General features: G+C 49.7%; 1 protein-coding gene across 49 annotated transcripts in view; it reads left to right on the top strand.

The window, feature by feature from the left end:
• PNPLA7 (patatin like phospholipase domain containing 7) overlaps positions 1-19,609 on the top strand; it is an 88,040-nt gene that overhangs the window by 35,881 nt on the left and 32,550 nt on the right. For all 49 annotated transcript variants that reach the window (XM_023629484.2, XM_070250497.1, XM_023629486.2 and 46 more), the window contains 6 exons: positions 2,708-2,785; positions 4,587-4,792; positions 6,448-6,579; positions 7,885-8,008; positions 8,612-8,725; positions 16,621-16,690. In XM_023629484.2, coding sequence (XP_023485252.2) covers positions 2,708-2,785; positions 4,587-4,792; positions 6,448-6,579; positions 7,885-8,008; positions 8,612-8,725; positions 16,621-16,690 — 724 coding nt within the window. The remainder of the gene's footprint in view (positions 1-2,707; positions 2,786-4,586; positions 4,793-6,447; positions 6,580-7,884; positions 8,009-8,611; positions 8,726-16,620; positions 16,691-19,609) is intronic.

The following is a 19,609-nucleotide window of genomic DNA, read 5'->3' as shown; positions in this document are numbered from 1 at the left end:
TGGTGTGTGTGGGGAAAAAACCCACACATTTGATGTCAGAAATATTCAGTGTGTAGAGAAAAAGGGATTCTTTCCTTAATCGCTATACCACTTTGTAGGTAGTGCAAGTACCTTATAATAACAAAATAACCATAAACCCTCCCTCCGGTCCTTGCATGGTTGCTGTCTTTCATTTCCCCTGCATATAAATGGACGTAGTTGAGTACATTGTTGCATTTTCATTTTGAACAAACTTACCTGTTAGATCAATTAAGAATAAGAACAATGAAAAGTTTTACTTTACCTTGCTTCTTCCTTCTTTAACACTTTCCTTTATGGAGATCTGAGTTTGTGATCTGTGCCGTCTTCCTTTTCTCTAAAGAACTTCTTTTAACATTTCTTGCAAGGAAGGTCTATTGGCAACAAATTCTCTGGGGTTTTTTTTTTCTTTTTATTGAGTTCATAATAGTTTACATCATTGTGAAATTTCAGTTGTACGTTATTTCCTGTCTGTCACCACATAAGTGCTCCCTTTCACCCCCTGTGCCTACACCCACTCCCCTTCCTCTGGTAACCACTGAACTGTTTTCTTTGCCCATGTGTTTGTTCATATTCCACATATGAGTGAAATCATATGGTGTTTGTCTTTCTCAGTCTGGCTTATTTCACTTAGCATAATTCCCTCCAGGTCTTTCCATGTTGTTGTAAATGGGATGACTTTGTCTTTTTTTGTGGCTGAGTACTAGTCCATTGTATTTATATACCATATCTTCTTTATCCAATCATCAGTGGTTGGACACTTGGGTTGCCACGTCTTGGCTATCGTGAATAGTGCTGCAGTGAACACAGGGGTGTATATGTTACTTTGAATTGTTGATTTCAAGTTGTTTGGGTAGATACCCAGTAGTGGGATAGCTGGGTCATATGGTAATTCTATTTTTAGTTTTCTTGAGGAATCTCTATGGTGTTTTCCATAGTGGCTGCACCAGTTTGCATTCCCACCAGCAGTGTACGAGGGTTCCCTTCTCTCCACACCCTCTCCAACATTTGTTATTTTTAGTCTTAGTGATTATAGCCATTTTAACAAGTGTAAGGTGGTATCTTAGGGTAGTTTTGATTTTCATTTCCCTAATGATTAGTGATGTTGAACATCTTTTCACATGTTTATTGGCCATCTGTATATCTTCTTTGGAAAAATGTCTCTTCATATCCTCTGCCCATTTTTTTTTTTTTTGGTTTTTATTGTTTTTTTTTAATTTTTATTGAGATTATGGCAGTTTACAATCTTGTGAAATTTCAGTTGTACATTGTTGTTTGTCAGTCATGTTGTAGGTGCACCACTTTACCCTTTGTGCCCACCCCACCCCCCTTCCCCTGGTAACCACCAATCAGTTCTCTTTGTCTACATGTTTAACTTCCACATGCGAGTGGAGTCATACAGAGATTGTCTTTCTCTATCTGGCTTATTTCACTTAACATAATTCCCTCAAGGTCCATCCATGTTGTTGTGAATGGAACGATTTTATTCTTTTTTATGGCTGAGTAGTATTCCATTATACACACACACACACACACACACACACACACACACACACACACCCCATATCTTTGATCAGTTGTTTATTTTCTTATTGTTCAGTTGTGTGAGTTCCTTATATATTATGGAGATTAACCCCTTGTCAGATACATGATTTCCAAATATTTTCTCCCAGTTGGTGGGTTGTTTCTTTGTTTTGATTCTAGTTTCTTTCAAATTCTCTCGGTTTTTGTTTGTCTAAGAAAGTCTTTATTTCTCCTTCACTTTTGAAGGATAATTTCACAGTGTACAGAACTTTGGCTTGGTGGTTTTTTTCTTTCAACACTTTAAATATTTCAGTCCACTCTCTTGCCTGCGTGGTTTCTGAGGAGAAGTCAGATGGAATGCTTATCTTTTTCCTCCATTGATAAGGTATTTTCACCTCTGGCTTCTTGCAGGGATTTTTCTTTATCCGTGACTTTCTCTAATTTGAATATGATATGCCAAGGTATAGTTTCTCTGCTTGGTGTTCTCTGAGCTTCCTGTGGTTTAGTGTCTGACATTAATTTCAGTCATTAGTGCTTCAGTGTTTCTTTTGTTTCTTTCTGTCTTCTCCTTCTGGAATCCCCATCATGCATATGTTACACCTTTTGTAGTTGACCCACAGTCCTTGGATATTCTGTTCTGTTTTTATCAGTCTTTTTTCTCTCTGCTTTTCAGTTTTGGAGGGTTCTGCTGACATGCTCTCCAGTGTGGAGATGCTCTCCTTAGCCGGAGCAGCCTGGACACCGGGTGTGAAGAGGCATCCATTGCAGTCTGTGCTCCTGACCTGGAGCGTGTGGCTTGTATGGAAGAGGGCATCCCACCCTTGTTCTTGCCAGTTGGTCCAGCACCGTTCATTAAATAAATCACCTTTCTCACTGAAATGAAATCCTCTCTCTGTTACATAAGTTCACAAAAATGTTGATGTGCATTTCTGATTTTCTGTCTGTCCCACGATGTTCTGTGTGTCCTGTGCCGATATCACCAGTTTGATATTGTGGCTTTACAGAGTGCCCTGGCATCTGCTGGGTCCCTGTTCGTGGTCGATCCCCAGAGGGTTTTATGTATTCTGTGCCCATGTGGCTCTGCCACTTTTGGAGCCAGGTGCAGCCTCCATTTAAACTTGTTTCTCTGTGCTCTTTGTGTTGACACTTGCATTTCTGTTTTTAGGACCCTTCACTGTTGGATGGCCGGGTGACCCTTCTCCATGTCCCTGGGGGCACGGTGGTGTCAAGGCAGGGAGACCAGGTGAGCGAAGAGCTGCGGGGTTCGAGGGAGTGGTCACCAAGGCTGCCCAGTCCTGTAGCCTGGTGCTGGACGGAGCTCGGAGGAGGCAGCCTCACTGTGGTCCAGCCTGGGTGTGTGCTGGACGCCCGATGCAGGGTCTGTTCTTCTATTCCTGGAGGGCTCTTTCCCTCAGGCTGTGAAGATGTCTACAGATGTGTCGAGGATCACTGGGCCTGTCCTCTTCACAGGAGTGGCACAGATCCCTGCTTGACATGTGTGCAGACACATGAGTGTTTACAAAGGGTCCTTACTGAGCTCACCAAGTCAGGTGCCGAAGAAATAATTTTGTTGTCTCAGTTTTCAAAACTAGATACAAATGAAAAGTAATTTTGTTTTTCGTAAATGAACCAAATTTCTGATCCTGAGAACCTTGCACTGCTCAGCAGGTGGTGGTGATCTCCAAAGCATCTGCCTCATGCAGCCCGTCTCTCCGGTCATGGCCGTCTGGCCCCTGCGTTAGCATGGTGGACAGTATTTGGTTTGCTTTGCTTTTAAAGCAGCTTTAGTGAGAAAGGTCTTCCTTGCTGGGAGAGCAGACCGAGCCTGGGTCTCCCACTTCTGCGCTGTTCCTCCACTGGAGCAGCAGCATCTGGGCCCGGGTGACCGCAGCTCCTGCCACGGTGCTGAGCTGAGCGCAGAGGTGGGGGCAGGGCATGGAGGACAGACCTGCCGGGCAGCAGGAGCCCATGGGTACCAGGACGGGAAGACGCAGAGGCCCCAGCCTGTGGGGAGCTGGGCACTTCAGGCCTCCTGAGGCCTCTCACGGAGACTTCCCCACAGGCGTCAGCAACCTTGTCCTCTCTCCCTCCCTCTTTTCTTTTTTCTCTTTGTCTTCACCATAAGCAAGAAAGACTTCTCCTTTTCCTCAGAGGAAGCACACTGCCGACTCTCCTGCACGGCTGGGAAGGCACTCTCCTCCCTTAGCAGGCCTCAGTCCTCTCCAGAACCTTCTGCAGCACTGAGCACCCAGGTGCCCCTCAGAGGCTGCGGCTGGAGCAACAGCTGGCCTCTGTCTGCCCCCTGGCCTCCCAGACCCTCAGGCAGCTCAGAGCCCATGAAGCACAATCAAGCCCCCCTGATTTCTGCACAAACCAGAGAGAAGGGGTCCGACTAGGGTAGGGTGAGCAGATCTGGAAGGAGGTTGTATGATGGACACAGTCAGCTGTGGTTGGCATCAAAGTGCCCTCATGGCATGTCTACAGACGTTGGACCCAAAATGCCCGTCACATGTGCATGGTGGTGTGGTATGGGGAGGGGTCTGCTGGCCGGTCTGGTGTCCACCCATTCACCAGCAAAGCCTGTCAGGGCTGCATGGAGAGAGAAGGCAGTACCCTCGGAGCTGCTCCGTGCTGCTGTTGCCTGGCAGCCAGGGACTCGGGGCCTGGGAGAGGCCCACCCAGCCACAGGCATGGCAGTGTGGGCTGACCAGCGTGCAGGCTGTGGGCCGCTTTTAAGGGAGAGGTTATGTCGTCATCTCTGGTGAACATTGAGCTGATCACGTATTTGGGTAGAACAGTTAAACACATGGGCGCCAGGATGGAAAGCATGTGCGTCTGTGGCCAGGCTCACTGCTGTGGACCTACTGAAAAAGTAATCTCCTGTGTTGGCAACTAAATGATAAAACTATAGACATGCTGGAATATTTCCAGTGAGAGTCTGTGCCCAGGGCAAGTGACAGCAGCTTGCCTGGAGGCTCCTTGGCCCAGCCCGCTGCAGAGCCCGGGCCTTATGGGGTCCCCGGCTGACGCCTCTCGTTTGGCAGGATGTGAACATCCTCTTCGTGGTCTCGGGACTGCTGCACGTGTACCAGCGAAAGATCGACAGCGAGGAGGACACCTGCCTGTTCGTCACACGCCCTGGGGAGATGGTGGGCCAGCTGGCCGTGCTCACCGGCGAACCCCTCATCTTCACCATCAAGGCCAACAGGGACTGCAGCTTCCTCTCCATCTCCAAGGCACACTTCTATGAGTGAGTCCTGCCCTGTCCCCACTGCTGTCCGACTGCCAGGCTCCCGCCCTGCCCCGCGAGGCCTGGCTCCTCTATGTGGCGCTGCCTGGCCTTCTGAGCTCGTTGGTGTCACATGGGCTGTCGTGGGGCCCACACTGGGCGTCTCACAGGTCCTGCCCCTCACCCTGCTCACACTCGAGGAGACAGAGTCCAGGGAGAAAGGCAGGACAGGGGTGAGATGCAGGAAGGGGTGTTGTGCTGCAGGGCAGCCACCACGCCCCTCTGCCTCTGGAAGCTGAGGTGAGCTCGGGCTCCTTCTCAGGAAGGTGGTTAGTGTGGTCGTCTCCTTGGCTGGACGTAAACTGTGGTCAACCCCTGCCGGTCCCTCCAGGTGCAGACCTGTCCTTCGCCTGCCGGAGGAGCATGGGGCCAATGCCTTGCCTGATCCCTGTGTGTGTGTCATCTGTGTGTCTATGTGTGAGTGTCGATGTGTGTATATTTGTGTCCATGTGCACCCACATGTGTGTCCCTGTGTGTTTGTCATTTTTTATCTGTGTATGCCTATGTGTGTCTCTGTGTCTTTGTGTTCGTGTGTCCATGTGTCTGTCTGTGTATATCTGTGTGTGCCTGTGTGGTCTGTGTGTTTTTAAGTGTGTGTCTGTGTGTGTGCTCACAGCGTGAGTCCCCTGATATAGGCAGCTCCTGCCCTGCAGACTTCCTCCGACTGGTGCCCTGAGAAATCCCATGCCCCTGGGCTTTATATACCAGATTCACATCTCCCACCAAACTCCCTCCTGAGTTCAGGCTCGTGTGTTGGGCTGCCGTCCTGACGTTCCCCAAGATGTCTCAGGGGCTTCCACAATCTGACCTCCAAAGCAGAACTTCATATTTTCCCCCAATTTGCTCCTGTTCCTGTTTTTGTGATCCCAGCGACTGGTAGCTCCACTTGCCCCTTGCTCAGGCCTGAGTCACAGAGTCGTCCCAGCCCCTACACTCTCCATTGTCAGTCCAGCCTGACTGCAGCCTGTGAGCTGACCACTCCCCCTACTGCTGCCTTCCGGAAGCCTCCACAGTATAGTGGAGTGCCCTGCTTCTGCCTTAATCCTCAGCAGCTTGTTCACACATGGCAGCCAGGGAGACAGGCTGATCATGTTCCTGCTGGCCGGAGCCTGCCAGTGACTTCCATCACATCCACGATCGGCCTAGCACCTTTCCTTTTCCCGCTCAAGGCCCCGTGTGGTCTCTGCCCACCGACCTCTTGGTCACGTCCTCACTCCTGTGCCCTCCAATCAGCCCCCCAGCTCTCCCCACTCTGGTCTTCCTGGGACTGTCATGGGGCCAAGGGCTTTGCATCCCACTGCCAGTATTGGGGCCTTATGCATGGCCTGTGCTCCGAGGACATCCGTGGGGTAGGCAACAGCCTGGAGAGGGGCTCCAAAGGTTCTTCCAAAGCCGCTGGCCCCTGGGCACACATGGGCTGCAGTAGAGCAGGTGGCTGACCAGGTGCTCTGCCCTGTTCTAGCCCTTGGCCGGTATCTGCGTGCCCAGCTACATGGGCATTGTGGTTTGATAAGTGGGGTGCAGGTCCTGCCTACTGTCAAGCGCAGTGGTCTGGAGCGAAGGGTAGAGCGGTGGGAGTGGCTGTGTGACGTGGGGTGACTGGGCTGGCTTGGCAGGATCATGCGGAAGCAGCCAACTGTTGTGCTGGGCGTCGCGCACACCCTGGTGAAGCGGATGTCTTCCTTTGTGCGGCAAATTGATTTTGCGCTGGACTGGATGGAGGTGGAGGCGGGGCGCGCCATCTACAGGTAAGTGCACACTTTTCTGCCGTCTGTGCTGTCCTGACTGAAAGTAGGGCAGCTGTGAGCAGGGCTCAGGTGGGATGGAGACTGCTGAAAGGAGGGTGAGTCCCCTCTGGCTCTGCTCCCCGCGGCCACCCGGGAGCACGCTTTGTGGCCTCCTCCGGGCTTTTGTGCACACATGCACACACTCAGACACACGCTTTTTCATGAGCGTCTTTCCATATCAGTACATACGAATCCACACTGTCCTTTAAGATGAGCAACAGAAGCAGTGTGCAGACAGCGTCTGTGGAGGTTCTCTGTGCTGAACAGTCCCTGTGGCCTCAGGGGCATCCTTAGCTCCAGTGGAATGACAGCAGAATTCAGCCTCACACTCACCCAATCAGACAGACCTGTATTAGAGCTGTCAATTTTCATGGTACTAAAAATTGAAAGTAGGGCTTGGCCCAGTGGCGCAGCAGGTAAGTTCGCACACTCTGGCGGCCTGGGCTTTGCCAGTTTGGATCCCGGGCATGGACCTATGCACCGCTTGTCAAGCCATGCTGTGGCAGGTGTCCCACATGTAAAGTAGAGGGAGATGGCACAGATGTTAGCTCAGGGCCAATCTTCCTTAAAAAAAAAAAATTGAAACTAAGGAAATTTTAAGTATTTAATTTTTTTTTCCTGAGAAAGATTAGCCCTGAGCTAACATCTATGACAATCTTCCTCCCTTTTTTTTTTTTGCTTGAGGAAGATTAGCCCTGAGCTAACATCTGTGCCAATCTTCCTCTATTTTATATGTGGGTCACCGCCACAGCGTGGCTGACCAGTGGAGTAGGCCCATGCTCAGGATCCAAACTCGTGAACCCCAGGCCACCAAAGCGAAGCTCGCTGAACTTAACCACTACGCCACCAGGCTGGCCCCTAAACATTTCACTATTTATTTAAAAATCACAATAAACCTTTTACATGGTAGCATATGTATTTTTTAATGGAAAAATAACTACATTTTCCAAAACAAAACAATTTAGTAAGAAGACTGCATTCTTTTTTTTTGGTGAGGAAGATTTTCCCTGAGTTGACATCCGTTGCCAATCCTCCTCTATTTTGTATATGGGAGACCACCACATCATGGCTTGATGAGCGGTGTGCAGGTCTACTCCTGGGATCTGAACCCATGAACCCGGGCTGCTGAAGCAGAGCACACCAAACTTTAAGCACTACACCACTGGGCTGGCCCCCAGACTGCGTTCTTTTTTTCTTTGCCACCTCCAGTGGCTGTGGGCTTCCCAGCGGTGCGCTGCTTACTCCCAGCAACCTCTGTCCCCACAGGCAGGGGGACAAGTCAGACTGTACCTACATCGTCCTCAGTGGCCGGCTACGCTCAGTGATCCGAAAGGACGATGGCAAAAAGCGCCTGGCGGGGGAGTATGGCCGAGGAGACCTCATCGGTGTGGTAGGGCCAGGCCCCCACCCCGCACCCTGCCTCGGGAGCCCTCATCCAGGGCGCAGGCCTTTCCTGTGTGGCCCCAGTGCTCCACCCACAGTTTTCAGGGTGGCTGGCCTGCCCCCAGCCTGGGCTGCAGCGCTAGGGGTGCATGAGCCGCAAGAGTTGCCTCCTGCAGGTCCCCAGGGAGAGTGGCTGGCTGGGTGCGGGGAGGCTTGAGAGTGGCCTCTTCGCCCTCCCCCAGAACAGGCCTGTCAAGGTGGTTCCTCCAAGACCCTTGTGTGTAGAATGAAGCCCTGAGTGAGTCACAGCTGACTTGCCTCTTCTTGGTGCCTTATAGGGCAGCCTGTCTGGGGGTGTGGGGGCCCCTTTGGCCTCTTGCAGGTTCTAGTGCTGCTGACAGTATGTCCACTTGCCAACGCTCACTGACGCTTCCTCCACCAGTGCAGGGGTGGGAGGATGAGCTCCTCTCCCTCCCATTTCTCACCTGCACGCCATGTTCTGGAAGGGCTGCCATGCACTCTGCTCTCCAGTTCTGGGCGCAACCAGCTGGGCCCTGCAGGGCTGGTGGGCATGAGCTGTGAGGCCCCAGCATCCCAGCTTCTCTTCCAGGTGGAGACCCTCACCCACCAGGCCAGGGCGACCACAGTGCATGCAGTTCGGGACTCAGAGCTGGCCAAGCTTCCGGCAGGAGCCTTAACATCCATCAAGCGCAGGTACCCACAGGTAAGGGCCCCTGTTCCAAGCTGCGTTAGGGAAGCAGGACATTCAGACTGAAATCATCATTGCCATGCAGTGGGTTGCATCCTGTACTAAGAGCCAGAGTGAGGTACAGATTGAAACATAACCTGGAACAGTCAGGTTTCATGGTTTGAAAGGAAATGTCAGCATGGACTAGCCCATAGGGATGAGGGCCTCAGGGCAGGTGGCCTGGGCACAGGCAGGAGGCGGGAGCAGCGTGTGGGGCCCAGCAAGTGAAGCTACCTGGCACCGCCATGTTCCTACGACTTCCCCCAGATGAGCCATCTCACAAGCAATATGTAAAACCAGTAAGGTTTGGGATTGGGGTTGGGGTTAGGGTTAGGATGTTTACAACAAGTGGGAACATGGCATGATGAAAGTGCAGTTTTAGATGGTGTGGGAGCTTTCCTACTCTCGCAACTCAGGAAAGGTGAAATTGAAATTTGGAGAGGGCGGATGTAGGCTCAGGCCAGCTGGCGGTTAGTTCAGGCAGCAAAATGAGGGGGGTTCGCCGTGCTTTGGGGGTAGTTGCTGTGGCTAGTTTTCTGATATTCGCCTCCCTGTCTCTAGGTAATAAGAGTGCAGCCAAGGAAATGGGGGAGTCTGTGACCTCAGGGGTCTGGAGGAGGTGGGACAGGGCTGCTGCTGGACAGAATCAGTAGTAGCGGCTGCCTGAGAAAGGACTGGCCTGAGGCAACTGTGAAGGCTCAGGCGCGCTCCTTCCCTGTTAGAATGCATGCACGTGTCCTGCAGATGTCTCCCTTCTAGAACATGGAAAATCTCCCGGTTTATTTTTGAAGTTAACATGACTTTAATACCAAAATTTGATAAAAATAAGGCAGAAAGCTTTTAATCATTTCTCTTAGTACCATAGCTATAAATACTCTAACTATTAGGAAATCAACTATAAAAACTATGTGTCTTATTAGGGTTTATTAAGGAATGTTAATCCAGTGTTGGAAAGTTATTAAAATATGCTTAATTATGGCAAGAATTAAAAGAGAAGCCCCTTACGATTATATCAAGATATTTGACAAAATTCAGCCATTACTAATAAACACTCTAAATAAAATAGGAGTGAAAGGAGACCTGTTAAATATAACAGAGACCGTTTATTCCAGACCACCAAAGTCTAGAACAAGACAGACTCCTCGTTAGCTAACACAAAAAGTTTAAAAAGTGAAATGACTGATATATATTTGGATAAGGACTAAAAATTATATTTGCAGATAATATATATCTTTTTTTACTAGAAAACTCCAAGGAAACAAACTACAAAAATTTGAAAGAGAAATTGGTAGAGTTCTGTGGATCAAGATCAACATACCCAAATCAAAAATTTCCTCTTGTCAACTTAAAAAGCAAATTTGCCTATTGCTTTACCCTCAAAATGAGTTTATTTGGGAATAGCCAAAAGAATTGCCATTTGGGACATACAAATGCAAACCACAGGCAAATCCAGACAACACAGGAGGGAGGAAAGGGGGAGAGAGAGGGTGGGGCTGCTCTAAAGGAAAGTCTATTGGGGGAGAGGAATAGATCAGGGCAGGAACGGCTTCCCATTGGCTGGGCTGTGGCATTTCTGGTTAGCTGAGCTGCAGCGTTTCTGATTGGCTGGGCTATGGTGTTTCTAATTGCCTGGGCTGCAGCATTTCTGATTGGCTGGGCTGTGACATTTCTGATTGGATGGGCTGTTGCCGGGTGGGAGAGAAGTCTTCCCTTGGAGGGAAAATGGTTGTCCTGCTTGTTTGAACTAGTTGGTGATGCATGGGCTGAGGCCTCCCCTGCAGGCCCACCCTACCCAGCTTAGTTTCGTTTTTCACTCATTTCACAGTTTGCACTTCAAATCCCCAGGTAGAAATGGAAAAGGAGCAGCCGTCCCAGTTAAAGTAGCAGCGTTCTTAAGAGATCAGTCAGGCAGATGCTGGCTTCTTGAGCAGGCGGCAGGAAGTGGCTGCAGGCCTTGCTATGTCCTGTGTGGGCTGGCCCAGTCCCATTACAGGGCAAGGCTTTTCACTCAGAAACCAGGTAAGGGATGTTTTTTTTGGACAGTGTAGAGTGCTTCCCTGGGGAAGCAGCTCGTGAGACCAGCTGGCTCTGAGGCCGGTACCCAAACGCCAGCATCTACAGGAGTCTTTCCTCGGGGCCGCCCCAGTCTCCTTGGTGGCACAAAGGAGCTGGCACCGGGAGAGGCTGGAGTCTCCCCTTGATGTGCTGCGTGGTTCTGGCTCCTGTGTTCACCCTTCCGTCTCTGGGCTGGTGCCCCTGCAATGACAACCCCAGGGGCTCTGTCTCCAGCCTCCTGGGATTGTGGGGGCTTTTGATTGCTCTGGTGATTTTGTCATTCATGCTGCTGCTGCTTCTTTTTCTTTGGCATCTGAGCTAACATCTGTTGCCAGTCTTTTTTTCCTTCTTCCCCCCAGAGCCTCCTAGTACATAGTTGTATATTCTAGTTATGAGTGCCTCTGGTTGTGCTATGTGGGATGCCACCTCAGCATGGCCTGTGGAGTGGTGGTGCCATGTTCATGCCCGGGATCCAAACCGACAAAACCCCACTGAAGTGGAGCTGTCAGAATCCCAGGCCACTGGAGTGGAGTGTGCAAACTTAACCACACGGGGCCAGCCCCTCATTCTTGCTTCTTTCCATGGTTACGGTCTGCGTTTCCTGTAAGGGAAAGCTTTCTGCTCTTCCCATGTATTTATTCATTGATTTTGTGTGTTGGTGTTGACTCAGGAGTCTTCTTTTACTATTAGAGGGTTTGTAATCCTTTGCTGTTGTCAACCTACAAAAATGGAAACCAGTTTAAGAGGCAAAGCATTTATTTGGGATCAAAGAATTGCAACTTGGGGAGCACAGATTCAGGTAGGAACCCAAATAGTGTCCTAGTAGAGAGTAAAATTCAGAGGCTCTTAAAGGCAAAGAGGGAAGGTTGTATTAGAAAGAATGTTAATTGGAGTTGTAGGCAGAGAGCTAGTCTTGGCTAAACACGGATTGACTGTTGATTCTATCTTTGAAAAGTCCACCATCCTGTTTTTGTGATCAGGATATCTGTTCTACTGACTTCTCCAATGATTGCTTGTAAAACAACTGCTGTTTTGGCCCAGCCCAAAGGTTTGGTCTAGTCTAAGGTTCAAGACAGCAAGGCAGTTTCTCTGGAAAGGCAGCTCCAACTCCATTTTAAAATGGCTCCACCATAGTCAACTTTGACACCATCATCTTTCATTTGGATATATGTTTCCCAAATTTGGCCCTGGGGGGCTCCTAGGGCTCCTTCCGACTACCCTTTTTGTTCCCTACCTTGGCACTGGTGGCTGCATTTCTGCCTGGAGCCGTGGTCCCTTTGGTGGAGCTGGGTCCTGGGGATGTTGGCCCACTCAGTGGGCAGAGCAAGGGACCATGGCAAGGGACCAAGATGAGCATCTCCCCATCAGCAGTGAGAACGTCTGCTCCCACATCCTGACCTATTTATTTATGAGCAAGTGCGGCCCCTCCCTCAGGACCACCCCCTACTGCCACAGAATGTCACTGTTGCCACCCCCTAAACAGACACTCCCACCCCACACCAGACTGCTGCTGTCCCCTCACACCCCTATCACTTCCAGTTCTTAGAACCCTCTTCTCTCTGTGTCCACTAGACCTGGGCTAGGGGCTGCCATGGGATGGGTGAAGTCCCCAGGCATTTCCATGGGAGCACCCAGTCTCACCCCAGGTCACCCAGCCCCACTCACCCTCCTGAGACTCACCAGAGGAGACCCCTTTCTTCCCTCCCTTGGCCTATGTCTTGTGGGGTGAATCGAATCTGATGGGACTCGAATCTGATGGCCCTGCTAATGTCTTGTTTAAGGACCAGGAGACCCCAACAGATGGCAGAATGCTCATCATGGTGGCTGGGGCCAGCTCGTGTGCCACCAGGAGCTTTGGGGTCACTGGGAGCAAGGGCGAGCAGGGCCATGTTCTGCCTGGGAGGCCACAGCTCCAGAGTGACTACTGGTTTGAGGGTTAGGGTATCCTAGAGGCTGGTGCCCTCGTCATCAGGAAATACCTCTCAGCTGCACCTTTTGAGGCCACTGCACAACACATGATGTGGTACTGTCCTGCCAGCAGTTTTGGGTGGCATGGTGTGGGGTGGGGCCCATGGGGCCCATGGTCATAACTGGCCCCTGGTTTTTGGTGATGCTCTGTAGAGTCAGATGCTTTGAGAGTCCTCAGATGGGGGCAGAAAAGGCCAACCACCACTGGAATGAGTGTGGGTCCTGTCGAGGCAAGCCCTGCTGTTGGGCCCTCCTGCTGAGGACAGAGGCTGGTCGTGCTCCCGTCGGCTGCCTCTTCTGCAGGGCTGCTCCCTCGTGGGCCCAGAAAAAGACCCTCTGCTCACACTCACTCCCTCGGGGGCCCCAGACCATCCCCATCTCCAGCAACCTTCCTGCTGCTTTCTACCTCTGCCTCAGCGCCTTTCTGTCTGCACAGTGGGGCCAGGGTCCTCCCACCCTTTGGGGGGTCATCCTCGGAGGGGGCTGCAGCTTTCAGCTTAAGCCAACACCCAAGTAGACCAGGCAAGCAAGCTGGAGTCTTCCTTCGTCCTGTCAGCAAGTTGAGTGGCAGCGCCTGGGTGTAGTGTGAGCTGACAGAGGAGTCAGTGCAACAGGGAGCTTACAGGGCTGGGCCCCAGCTTGTGCAGCTCACAGGAGCCCTGAGCCAGACCTGATGCTTCTTCTCTATCGCACAGCCGGTTGCTGCTGGGCTGCCCAACAACAGCTGGGGTGCGGTGGACACATGCTCAGAGCAACCAGGTGGGGGCTGCCCTGGTTGTGTGCTCTCCCGCAGGCATGTGCTCTCCTGCAGGCATCTAGCCTTGTCCTGGACTCTGGGCTGCACACTCTATGGTGGGTCGGTGAGCTCACCCCTGGCCCTCCAGCACAGGGAACCACCAGCCACACCCCCTGTGGTGGGGCTGCTCCCAGTCAGCCCCTGTCTCATCCTCAACAGCAACTGGCCACTTGCTGTCTCTTGGATTTCATATAAATGAAATAATACCAAACACAGTATTTTGTGTCTGGCTTCTGTTGCTGGGTTGGTATTTGAGGGATCCATGTTATTCTGGGTGTTGCTGACACGTTCTTTTTATTGTTACGTAATATTCCACTGTGTACCACAGCTCCTTGATCCACTCTCCCTTTGATGCGTATTTGGCTTGTTTCCAGTTTGAGGTTGTTATGAAAAGGCTGCTAAAAATGTTCTTGTATAAATATTTTTATGGCACATTTTTCATTTCTCTTGGTAGCTACCTAAGAGTGGACTTGCTGGGTGATAGAGCAGACATATCTAACTTTTAAAGAAATTGCCAACCAGTTCTGAGTCCCACCACCATGCTCTGCATCATCACCAGTGCTTAGAGTGATTATCTCCTTTGATGTTAGCTGTTCTCTTGGCAGGAAATGGCACCTGTTGTAGTTAGAATTTGCATTTCCCTGTTGAGTAAAGGTGTCGAGCACCATTTCATGTGTTCATTGGCCTACTTTGAAACTTTTTCACTTGGTATAGAAATGATCACTTTTTAAATTAGCTTTAACTTAGAATTATTATTAATTTGTAATTGTGAGAATTATATCGTGGTTATGTTTTTAAAGGCTCTTAGATTTTAGAGGTACAAATTCAAATGTTAATGGATAAAATGCTATGTTTGGGATTGGCTTCAAAAATTTTCAGGTTGTGTGTGTGATGTGAGATGATTGGAGCTGGGTGATGGGAAAGTGGGGTTCACTGTACTTGTCTCTCTGCCTTTGTGTGTGTCTGGAATTTTCCATAACAAAATGCAGTTTTTTAATTAGCTCCATTTAAGAGTTTGATGCTTGATTAGTTATATATAAACCAGACTCCTTTTTAGCTTCTGTTTTGGACCACTCTGCTCAAACTATTTTTTAACTCACATCCTAAAATTTGGAGAGTTTCACTTGCATCTTCTGTGGGTCTTTGGCTCCAGGCATCCTGGGGGTAAAAGTGGATCTCTGAGTTAGCTTTCAGGGGGAGGGCTGGCTGGCAGGGGCCAGGGGCCGCTGGTTCCTGTAGCATAAGGTCTCAGTCAACTGTGTCCAGAGTCAGCCCCAGAGCTCTCAGCTATAGACGGACAGGAAGCAAACCAGAGGCTGAGGCTTGGGAAGGCAGAGTGCAGGATGTCGATGTAAATAACCCATAATCAATCTATAAATCAAAATTGAGGTGAGATTATTATGAACCAGGTTTGAGGAGTGTGACCCGGGGCTTTCCTTCCCCAAGGAAGGCAGGGCACCAAGGAGTGGGTGTACAGAGTGGTTATATACAGTCTTGGAACAAAGAGCATTCATCACGTATGACAGGAATGTCTCTTTACTGCTGTCACGAGATGCTCAGCTGGCACAGCACGTCAGTGGTCAGCAGGTCAGTGGTCACAAGGTGAGACAGCAGATCGGTAATTAATCCTTAGTTTCCAGGAAGAGATGCTTGTCCTTAAAGACATGCCAATGTAGGGGAAGCTACATCCCTGTCTTTAAGGGTGTCATTCTTGTCTTTGGAACGTAGTAAATGTTTTAAAGCAGATGTACAATGCATGCTTAACAGGCCACGTCAGGTCCTTTTGGAAAAACAAGGTCAGGCCAAATTAGTTTTAAACCAAATGGCTTCCTCATATACTCCAATATGTCCTATTGCTTTTGATTTATTTGTCAAGGAACAGAAGCAGCATTTGCCTTAGGAGCAGTATCAAAATTACGTCGTCAGTGCTTTCAACTTGCTATCCTAGATAATTTCAGTTTTGTTGAAGCTGACAGCAGCTTCTCTTTTCACACTGATCCTGCACTGTATCTAAGAGTCACAGTAATAGGCTGCCTGTACAGTACATCCTCTGTCATGTTGTAAACTTTAGCAATTAAAAAATATCTAACTCACTTTATTTTTATACAAAAGTATTTAAAAGTAAATTGCAGATATTTTGACGTTCCAACCTTAAATACTTCGGTCTTTGACTCTAAAAATTTAGTATTAATATAACCAACAATAGCATTATTATGTTGTCAACTTAAAAAGCAAATTTGCCTGTTATTTTATCTCAAAACGAGTTTTTTCAGAAATAGCCAAAAGAATTGCAATTCAGGATACGCATACTATGGTGAACCATAAGCAAATCCGGAGAACACAGGAGGGAGCTGCTTTTATAGAGAAAAGGGGGAGAGGGCGGGGCTGCTCTAGAGGGAAGTCCACTGGGGGAGAGGAACAGATCAGGACTACAGCAGCTTCTCATTGGCTGAGCTGCGGCATTTCTGATTGGCTGGGCTGTTGCCAGGTGGGAGAGTAGTCTTCCCTCAGTGTTAAAGTGGTTGTACTTCCTGTTTGGAGTAATTGACGTGCACCATGCGGTGAGGGCTCCTCTGCAGGCCGCCCTGTACAGTGTAGTTAGGTTTCTTTATTATTTCCCACAATATTTAAAATGTGGTATTTCCCGAGTATTATGTAATGCCCTGCCCATGTGTCCCCCAGGCCAGGTGCTCAGGAGTGAGTGGTGAGCCCCTGGCTCTGGGGAAGCCCCTCAGGGCCTGAGGGACACCTCTCCTGTCCTGTCATGCCTGCCACGTGGTCATGGTTTTCCCTGGTGTCGGCCCAGGTTTCCTGCCTTGGATGTGAGAGGAGCAGCCAGGGGTGCAAGGTCGTAGGGCATGTTCCCCTCACACCTGCCAGCCGGCCGCAGGGTCAGGTAGGTCCCAGTTCCCGGGACCAGACGGCTGACCCCAGTGCCTGCCCAGGCCCAGAGCAAGTTACAGCTGTGATGGTGTGAAAACGTGGATTCAAGGTACTTGCTTTTTGGTTTAAAATGTGTGGTTTGGGGTCTCAGTTCTTTCTGTGCCCCCAGGTTGTGACTCGGCTGATTCACCTCTTGGGCGAGAAGATCCTGGGCAGCCTTCAGCAGGGAACTGCAACAGGTGCGTCTCCGGGCCTGGCACCTGAGAGCCCTGCCCACCTCACTCAAATCCCAGCCCACTTCACCCATAGCTCCGCCCACCTCACTTAGTGCCACGCCTGCCTCACCCAGAGCCCCGCCCACCTCACTGGAGCCACACTCATCTCAGCCGTGCTCATCTCACTCAAGGCCCCTCCCACCTCACTTAGCGCCTCGCCCACCTCATGAGCCCCACCCAGCTCGCCCAGAGCCCTGTCGCATCCCCCAGAGCTGTGCTCGCTGCTGCCGGGAGCCCCGCCTCCCTCAGTGAAGTCCCAGCACCTTGCCTCGTGCCCCACGTGCGCTGAGCCCTGCCCACATGGCTGGCGCCCCGCCCACCAGCCCCGCACTCTGAGCTTGTTGAGGCTGCTGGGATTTTGGCAGCCAGAGAACTTGCTGAAATACACGTTGGTGTGGGCAGCACTGGGCAGGCTCTAGTCTTTGAGCTCCCTCTCCCGGCTGTGCTTGTTGGCTCGCGGGACAGAGGCAAAGGAGTCTATATGGATGGCGTGGACCTGTGCTGAGCAGCAAAGATGGTGACTCTTCTAGAATGTTAGGAGTTTTTCTGTCTCACCTTACCTATCCTCTTCTAGTTCTTTTTTTATTGCAGTAACATTGGATTATAACATTATATAACTTTCAGGTATACATTGTAATATATTTTGAATTCTGTGTAGATTACATCATGTTCACCACCTGAAGACTAATTACCATCCAGCACCACAAACATGTGCCTAATCACCCCTTTTGCCCTCCTCCCTCCCCCCTTCCCCCATGGTAACCACCAATCCAATCTCTGTTGCTATGTGTGTGTTTGTCATTGTTTTTATCTTCTACTTGTAAGTGAGATCATATGGTATTTGACTTTCTCCCTTTGAGTTATTCCACTTAGCATAATACCCTCAAGGTCCACCCATGGTGTCACAAATGGCCGGATTTCATCATTTCTTATGGCTGAGTATTATTCCATTGTGTATATATACCGCATCTTCCTTATCCATTCCTTTGATGGGCACCTAACGTTGCTTCCAAGTCTTGGCTATTGTGAATAATGCTACGATGGTAGGGGTGCATGTATCCTTATGCATTCTTGTTTTCATGTTCTTTGGATAAATACCCAGCAGTGGAATAGCTGGATCATACGGTAGATCTATTCTTAATTTTCTGAGGAAACTCCATACTGTTTTCCATAGTGGCTGCACCAGTTTGCACTCTCACCAGCAGTGTACAAGGGCTCTTCTAGTTTTTTTTTTTTTTTGAGGAAGATTAGCCCTGAGCTAACATCTGCTGCCAATCCTACTCTTTTTGCTGAGGAAGACTGGCCCTGAGCTAACATCCATGCCCATCTTCCTCCACTTTATATGTGGGACACCTGCCACAGCATGGCTTGCCAAGCGGTGCCATGTCCACATCCAGGATCTGAACCAGCGAACCCTGGGCCGCCAAAGCAGAACGTGCGAACTTAACCGCTGTGCCACCGGGCTGGCCCCTGTTCTTCTAGTTCTAATTATGAGAAAGTGCCTTCTTCAGGAGCCACTCACTATGAGCTCTAGGCTCACTGGCCTCAGACAGTTTGAGGACTGTGATTGCGCCATCTGAGTCTCTCCTGGTCAAGAGTGTGGGATTCCAGCCTTCTTGCTGTTTGATGACCACCTTCTTGCTTTGGCCTGTCCTCTCTGCCCTGAGCACCTGTCAGGAGAGCCTTGCCTCCCTCTACCCCAAGCCACCACCCCAGCGTCACATCCCTGACCCCCGTCCACCCCCAGTGTTCTCAACTCCTCAGTGCCCATTTTCCGCTTCTCCCAGCACTTGTTGCCACCTGACACGTCGCATGTCTTCCTAGTTAGCTCATTTATTGTCTGTCTGCAGCACCAGTGAGCGAGCTACAGCGGGGCCAGACTCTGTCTCTTGTCTCCAGTGGTAACCTAGGCACAGAACTGAACGTTCATTGAAGGCATGAAGGGTGGGCACGTGTGCCATGTGGAGGCAGCCAAGTGGGGTGGGCACCACCCCATTACACTCATCTCAGCTAACCACATCTGCACAGACCGCTTCCAAAAGAGGTCACCTTCGGAGGTTCCTGGTGGACATGAAGGGTGGACACGTGTGCCATGTGGCGGCAGCCAAGTGGGGCGGGCACCACCCTATTACACTCATCTCAGCTAACCACATCTGCACAGACCGTTTCCAAAGGAGGTCACATGCGGAGGTTCCTGGTGGACATGAATTTTTGGGAGTTGCTGTTTAATACGTCGTATATCTTTTTTTGTTTTACTTTTAACCAACATGCATGGTTGTGTTTGAAGTGAGTTTCTTGTAGAAAGCACACGAAACTTTCTTGTAGAAAGTTGGGTCATGTTTTTCTCATTCCTTCTGATAATCTGTGTTATTTGTGTTCAGACCATTTACATTTAATGTGATTATTCATATATTAGGATTTATGTCTGTCATTTTATTTGTTTTCTGTTCTCCCCCCTTTTTTTTTCAGTGTTACTCTAATTCCTCTTTCCCATCCTCTTTTGAGTTGCTTGAATGTTTTTGAGTATTCCATTTTTATTCGGTTGTGGTTTCCAGTACATTTCTTCATACACTATTTTCAGTAATTGCTCTAGGGATTGCCATACTCATAATTAACTTATCCTTGTTTTTTAAGATCAACGTTTTATAACTTTAAGTGGAATGTGGAAACCTTATCACTGTTTAGGTCACTTTATTCTTCACTTTTGTTGTCTTAAATAATACTGCTACAAACATTGAAAACTCCCTCACACAGTGTTACAACGTTTCCTTTCAGCCATCAAACACAAGGTTTAAAACTTGAGAGGAGTATAGTCTATGATCTTTACCATTTCTGTCGCTCATTGTTCATCCTGGTGTTCGAAACTTCCTCCTGGTATCATTT

The sequence above is a fragment of the Equus caballus genome, chromosome 25 (assembly GCF_041296265.1).
Source record: "Equus caballus isolate H_3958 breed thoroughbred chromosome 25, TB-T2T, whole genome shotgun sequence".
Classification (NCBI taxonomy): Eukaryota; Metazoa; Chordata; class Mammalia; order Perissodactyla; family Equidae; genus Equus; species Equus caballus.
The sequence above is the reverse complement of the archived record's forward strand: the minus strand, read 5'-3'. Positions and strand labels throughout refer to the sequence as shown.